Below are 7,500 nucleotides of genomic sequence, written 5' to 3' on the forward strand. Positions count from 1 at the left end.
TGTTTTTTTCAATTGCATTTCATGTGGGGTAATTAGATGAGCCCCATATCTCGGCTTTTGGCAAGATTAATATGCAAGAGGCAATCAACAATAGCGTGGATAATAACATTTCATTCACTCATGATCATCAGAGACTAATTTCATTATTGAAATTTCGTTATTCATTATACATATTAATAAATCTTGAGTATAAAATTATTGCACTTTTTGTCAAATGGATTAATGTTATTTATAATTATCAAACATGTGATCCTGACGCATATTCTAATTATTCTGACAGATTTTTGCGGTAGTGTTTGTTGTGGCGACAACCGACACTCATTATGGAACCCAGTATGCTGATGGCTACTCTTATGCGTCAGCCCACAACACTCCAGGTTACTACGCCCGAACCCAAGGCGTCCCAGTTTTTGCCCCAACCTATTATGCTACAAGTCAAGCCCATCAGTATTTCCCTTCCGAGGCTGCTGTCCCCGCCTGCGCCTCCAATTCTAGCCAACTCTGGTGCCTCCAGGACTCCCAGTACCCAGCCTATGAGATCCAGCACTCTGCCGAGTATCACTACTACTACCTTCTCACCCTCTACGCTGACCTTATTGATCTCGACACCGCAGTGTACGTCGAGCGGCCCAAGACCTTGGCCCAGGAGACTTACATCTGCTCCTCAAAGACCTCTTACGTCAGGCCACTGCGAGCAAGGAATGTCGATGGTAAGTGGCGCATCATCGTCAACAACATCCAAGTCCATAATGGAAATCTAACCCAAACAACCCGCATCGAGGAGTGCCTGTCGCCTGGCAAAACTTGTCCTAAGGTTCCCGAGTGCTACATGTCTAAGTGCCTGCAGAAGTCCATATACCACCGTTTCCTCGTCTACGACCAATATGATAACTATTTTCCTTTTGCCATCGAGACCTTCAAACTGCCAAGCAGCTGCGCCTGTCGTCTAGGTGCATACAAAATCTAACTTGAAGGACATCAAACTACAACTCTCTCACATCTGTGAAAAACCAGAAGTAGAGCTGATCAAATATTGTGAATCTTGGAATTTTATTGTATGTATGATGTCCAAACCCCACATCAGAACATGAAGAAATGACGACGTTTCGGTCCGCCCTGGACCATTATCAGGTCGTGTAATGGGAGTTATTGTATGTAGGTTGTAAGCTGAAGTATGTTAGCGTCACTTTTGATTTTCATTTGTTGCGGCGGGCGGGTGCAAGTTCACTGCATCACTGTTGATACATAACCCACGGACCCTTTTGCCTTACTCGATATGGCAGTACGTAAAGAAAGCAGTTACCCTAGTCATCTATCATTGATAAACAGTGAATGATATACAGTATACAGAATGATATACAGTATACAGAATGATATACAGTATACAGAATGATATACAGTATACAGAATGATATACAGTATACAGAATGATATACAGTATACAGAATGATATACTGTATATCCATTCTGCAGTATGTTTGCTCAGTTTGCAAGAACAAGTGAAATAAATAATTACAATATACGTGATGAGTTGCATTTTCATCCTTAAAATTATAGCCCACAGCTGAATATTTTAAAGGCGCAATAGTTTTTTTCCGTGAATTAACTACATAAAGTTTTTCGAACTGTACCATAAAATACTTGAAACACATGTTAGCGTGTCACCCTCAGGCCACCCTAGCGTGTCACCCTCAGGCCACCCTAGCGTGTCACCCTCAGGCCACCCTAGCGTGTCACCCTCAGGCCACCCTAGCGTGTCACCCTCAGGCCACCCTAGCGTGTCACCCTCAGGCCACCCTAGCGTGTCACCCTCAGGCCACCCTAGCGTGTCACCCTCAGGCCACCCTAGCGTGTCACCCTCAGGCCACCCTAGCGTGTCACCCTAGCGTGTCACCCTCAGGCCGCCCTCGTCCAAGCTGCGTCCTCCCCCAAGGACGTAACTTTTATGTTGTGTGTAACCAAGAAACTGTTTTCCTAAATACAAATTCATTTTAATATATTTTATAATTTCGAGAAGTGTTAGGTCTAGGACAGATTAGATTCAGTGTTTTCCTTCTTTTGTTAATAATTTGTATGTGCATTAAGTTGGTGGAGCATCTATAGAAGTGGGATTTATACCACTGATGCACTGCTAAACAAAGTAAAACGCTCTATATATAGTCTAACATTTTCAGGCATTCTGCTGTAAATTCGAATTTCCATAGAGTTGTTACGAGCTGAGCTACGACTGAATAATGTCGTTCCAGGCTGCCGAGCAAGCAAGTGGATGGTAGTTGGGTCCGAGACTGGGTAATTTTCTCCCGTAACAACAAGCAACCCAACAACGTGCCATTAGCGTCCCGACCTGACTGTTTGTGGTGCAGTCGAAGCGGTCTTTTTATTGTGGTCATTGTCAGTGTTTATCACTGTCCACTGTCATAACTGTGCAACACTGCTGTCACTTTTGTTCAACAGAGAGAGAGAGAGAGAGAGAGAGAGAGAGAGAGAGAGAGAGAGAGAGAGAGAGAGAGAGAGAGAGAGAGAGAGAGAGAGAGAGAGAGAGAGGGAAATTGGCAGACACACACAGACACATGAGTACATATAAACAACACCCAAAGGCCGCGTTTCAACCTCAATTCAAAATTCAGAGCCTCATTAGAGAGAATATCAGTGATAAGTTGCTGGAGCCAATAAGCTAGTGCTTTACCCGGTGATTCCTACAGCGAAGTTCTCATTGTGCTTCAGAACCAACTTCGATGTCATTGGTGCTTGGTTCTAGAAGAGGAATCTTGTTCATTCTGTGGAGGTAACTTTCTTTTGCGTCCTTGACAATATTGCTCCAACATGGCTAAGGTTGGAATGTTTGGAGTTGTGTCCATTTTACAAATGTTTCTAAACCCCTCATGATCAATTGTTTTATTTCAACCTTAGCCATCCTTAACCAACCCTAGCCATCAAGATAACCTCAAGATTCTGCTTCACTCTTGCATTGAGGAGCCAGTATTGAGGAGCCAACACATTAAGCCAGTATGACTATATTTTCACTTGAAAGAGTTATGAGGACAAGGAGCTGGGTAGGAGGACAGGGTAAACAACGGTGCCTAGCCTTTTGGACCCCCAGGAGTCACAGTTACAAACCCATTAAGATTTCAACTTAGATTCAACAGAGCAGAAGAAGTTATTAAACACATATGGCAAAATCTTACTGAAGCGACCATACGAGTAATAAATACTCATACTCCGCCCAAGTAAAACAGAAATAAGCAACACTTAGTGGGCCAGCCAGAGGCTTAGGGCCCGCGCAGGAATATCCCTGCAAAAAAAAAAAAAAAACAGGAGTCAAACGGCGACCGAGGGCTTCTTGCGAAAGATATATGAATGGACTGACCTCGTGTGAACCTCAGCTGTCACGTACACTTCACCGTTTATCATTCCAGTTATTGTCGGTAAGTGATCATTGCATTTGATCCCTCGTATAAAAACGAGCAAAAGCTAACATTATGCGTTAACTTGTGACCTCAGTGAAGATAACTGAGGTCATTTATATAAAGTAACTTCAATAAATAACTTCTGACATATTGCTGCTAACAAACTTACCTTTACCTTACCAATCTAGTTTTTATGGTGTTATCAACGAGATTACCTGTTTGATCATTGCTTAACGTCTCTAATATCGAAACGAAGTCATAATTGTGGCTTGAATTAAAAACAACTAAGTTATTTATTGAAATACATTCAAATGAAATAGTGTCGTGCCAACCTGACCTCCATTGATGATCACTTGAAACTATGACCTTGTGGTTTATTATACGCTCAGGTCAAAGGTCATATACAACAGTAATACAATCACTCTTGCTGGGTTTGTCGTACCCGCTGGAGAAATTATGTTTGACGCCTGTGGTAATCCGTCGCTTCGAGTAACTCTGTGTCAATAACAATGAATGTTTCGTGATTATGTGAGCCCCCCCCCCACCCACACACACACACACAGGGTGTGGGTGGACTGCCTTTTTTTGGTACTGTCGGAAAGCCTTTGACACAGTACACCATAAAAGGTTGATGCATAAGCTGGAGAGACAGGCAGGAGTAACCGGTAGGGCGCTCCAGTGGATTAGGGAAGCAATAGGAAGCAGAGAGTTACAGTGAGGGGTGAGACCTCAGATTGGCGTGAAGTCACCAGTGGAGTCCCACAGGGCTCTGTACTCGGACCTGTCCTGTTTCTGATATACGTAAATGATCTCCCAGAGGGTATAGACTCATTCCTCTCAATGTTTACTGACGACGCCAAAATTATGAGGAGTAAGACAAAGGAGGACAGCTTGAGGTTTCAAGAAGACCTGGGCAAGCTGCAGGAATGGTCGAACAAATGGTTGTTAGAGTTTAACCCAAGCAAATGTAATATAATGAAGATAGGGGTAGGGAGCAGGAGACCAGATACAAGGTATCATTTGGGAGATGAAATACTTCAAGAGTCAGAGAGAGAGAAAGACCTGGGAGTTGAAATCACGCCAGACCTGTCCCCTGAAGCTCATATCAAGAGGATAACATCAGCGGCATATGCCAGGTTGGCTAACATAAGAACGGCCTTTAGAAACTTGTGTATGGAATCTTTCAGAACATTATATACCACATATGTCAGACCAATCCCGGAGTATGAGGCTCCAGCATGGAGTCCATATCTAGTCAAGCATAAGACTAAACTGGAAAAGGTTCAAAGGTTTCCCACCAGACTAGTACCTGAGCTGAGAGGTATGAGCTACGAGGAGAGACTACGGGAATTAAACCTCACTTCGTTGGAAGACAGAAAAGTTAAGGGGGTGACATGATCACCACATTCAAGATTCTCAAGGGAATCGACAGGGTAGATAAAGACAGGCTATTTAACACAAGGGGCACACGCACTTGAGGACACAGGTGGAAACTGAGTGCTCAAATGAGCCACAGAGATATTAGAAAGAACCTTTTTAGTGGCAGAGTGGTTGACAAATAGAATGCATTAGGAAGTGATGAGGTGGAGGCTGACTCCATACACAGTTTCAAGTGTAGATATGATAGAGTCCAATAGGCTCAGGAACCTGTACACCTGTTGATTGACGGTTGAGAAGCGGGACCAAAGAGCCAGAGCTCAACCCCCGCAAGCACAATTAGGTGAGCACAACTAGGTGAGTATTAGGTGAGGGGCGTGGTACAGGCAACACACGCACGAGCTCAAGTAGTAATAAAGAGCTGAGGAAATTAGTTATAAACGTGACTTCCTCAGAAGCAAGCGACTAAGAGAGAGAAAAGAAAAATTAAATAAAGAAGTTTCATATTCTTTCTATTTTTTGTTTATAGAAGAAATTGTTTTTAATTCTTCATTTTATCTTGTTTAATAATACGAGCAGAGAAATTTAATTTAATTAGCACACATTTCAGTAAGAGTGGAGTAGAGAGAGAGAGAGAGAGAGAGAGAGAGAGAGAGAGAGAGAGAGAGAGAGAGAGAGAGAGAGAGAGAGAGAGAGAGAGAGAGAGAGAGAGAGAGAGAGAACATGGGGGTGGGGGGGCTAAGAAGGGTGGTGATTTAAATAACGATACCAGGACACTGAAAAAAATTAGGATAAATTAACTCTAGACCTAAATATCATCATAACGCAGGGGAAAATGACCATACCTTCTTCTTGAACTGCAACATGGAAGCAAATACGTTCCACATATTGATGATACTATTATTATCATTATTGAGTAAAATCCATAATAGCCGTGATGAGGGTTCGAACCTATGCCATGACATGGTCATGTCGTGGCATAGTCGGTTAGAGTGTGTGTCTGGAAACACCCAGGGCATAGGTTCGAACCCTCATCACAGCTCCTACAGATTTTGTCGTTGATGCATCACGATAGTGTGATTACTCTCTGTGTATTATTATTATTATTATTATTATTATTATTATTATTATTATTATCATATTATTATATTATTATTATATTATTATTATATTATTGCTATTATTAGAATTATTTTCAGTATTTATATTTCAATAATTTACATCTTAACATCTTAATTAAGTTGGAGAAACTAATTAATATTTGTCTAATAAATTGAGCATCATGTAACTATTTAGAAAATAATATCCTTTATAATAAGGTCAGAGAGCTCGCTCTCTTTATTGCTTCTAACCTTCAGGTAAACTTTAATCTCTCCCAGAGCTCGGCTTTAGACGTAAACTCTTAGTAAATTACTCCGAGTATACTTCTGGGTGTATAAGGTATACCCTCCCCTCGGGGCACCTTCTTACGGGGCACTTAATACTTAATTGGTAATGATGTTTCTGATAATGGTGGCCACGACTCCAATTTGGCCTTAAAGCTGAAATAGAAGTTGAAATAAGGGTAGGTTCCACCCTTAAGGCCTCCGAGTGTGCAGTAATTGTTTTCGAGAGCCCCGTCCGGATGAGGGTGATGTGGCACTCGGGTGAGGGTATATAAGGCTGCCAGAGTGCCTCTTTGGCACAGTTCAAGCAGGAACCAAGTGACTGACTCACACACACCCCTGATGGCGCTGAAATTTGTGGTGAGAAGGATGTTAATTTTGTTCCTGTCTGTGTGTCTGTGTGTGTGTGGATCAAGAGGATACATGCCCTGAATAATCCATGGATTCTCCAGTGTGTTGCGTATGTGTGTGGATTGAGGAAATACATCCCCGGATTTCACTGGAATTAAGGTGTAGATTAAGGCACAAAAGATGTGATCGCGGGCAAGATGGGTGTTAAAATCATATACAATGCTTGGCTCAGATTTCCCCGCCAACTGCTTCTACATTTAACGTCTTCCCATGAGTTGTCAGTGCTAAATACTTTATATATATGTTGTTGCTGATTATTTATTATGTATTATTGTTTGTTTTGATCGTAGGTAATTGTGGGGGTGGCGGCGGCGGTGTTGGCTGAGCGGTCCTCTCACGTCAGCTTCAGTCTGGGCGGCGCTCCGCCTGTACGCTACGGTTCCCTGACTCCTCACTCAGCTCCTCACACTGCTCCTCACTCAGTTCCCCACTCAGCTTCTCGCTCAGATTCTCTCACAGTATCTGACTCGGCTCTTCACTCAGCTCTTCACATAGCTCCCCACTCAGCTCCCCAATCAGCTCCTCACATAGCTCCCCACTCAGCTCCTCACTCAGCTCCCTACTCAGTTCCCCAGTCAGTTCCTCACTCAGCTCCCCACTCAGCTCCCCACTCAGTTCCCCACTCAGTTCCCCACTCAGCTCCTCACTCAGCTCCCCACATAGCTCCTCACCCAGCTCCTCACTCAGCTCCCCACATAGCTCCTCACTCAGCTCCTCACTCAGCTCCCCACTCAGTTCCCCACTCAGTTCCCCAGTCAGTTCTCCACTCAGCTCCCCACTCAGCTCCCAACTCAGCTCCCCACTCAGCTCCTCACTCAGCTCCCCACTCAGCTCCTCACTCAGCTCCCCACTCAGTTCCCCACTCAGCTCCTCACTCAGCTCCCCACATAGCTCCTCACTCAGCTCCTCACTCAGATTCT

General features: G+C 43.5%; 2 protein-coding genes across 2 annotated transcripts in view; both read left to right on the forward strand.

Annotated features, from left to right (window-relative positions):
• Positions 1-967, forward strand: part of LOC123768797 (neurotrophin 1-like) — a 1,204-nt gene extending 237 nt beyond the window's left edge. Inside the window, exon 2 of the mRNA XM_069316215.1 lies at positions 294-967. Within this exon, the coding sequence (XP_069172316.1) occupies positions 294-967 (674 nt within the window). The remainder of the gene's footprint in view (positions 1-293) is intronic.
• A 2,386-nt stretch (positions 968-3,353) lies between these two features.
• LOC123768796 (sialidase-like) overlaps positions 3,354-7,500 on the forward strand; it is a 5,922-nt gene continuing 1,775 nt past the window's right edge. The window contains exons 1-2 of the mRNA XM_069316216.1: positions 3,354-3,425; positions 6,871-7,500. The exon at positions 6,871-7,500 is cut by the window's right edge and continues 1,775 nt beyond it. Of these exons, the coding sequence (XP_069172317.1) occupies positions 3,354-3,425; positions 6,871-7,500 (702 nt within the window). The remainder of the gene's footprint in view (positions 3,426-6,870) is intronic.

Source organism: Procambarus clarkii, chromosome 83 (genome assembly GCF_040958095.1).
Source record: "Procambarus clarkii isolate CNS0578487 chromosome 83, FALCON_Pclarkii_2.0, whole genome shotgun sequence".
Lineage (NCBI taxonomy): Eukaryota > Metazoa > Arthropoda > Malacostraca > Decapoda > Cambaridae > Procambarus > Procambarus clarkii.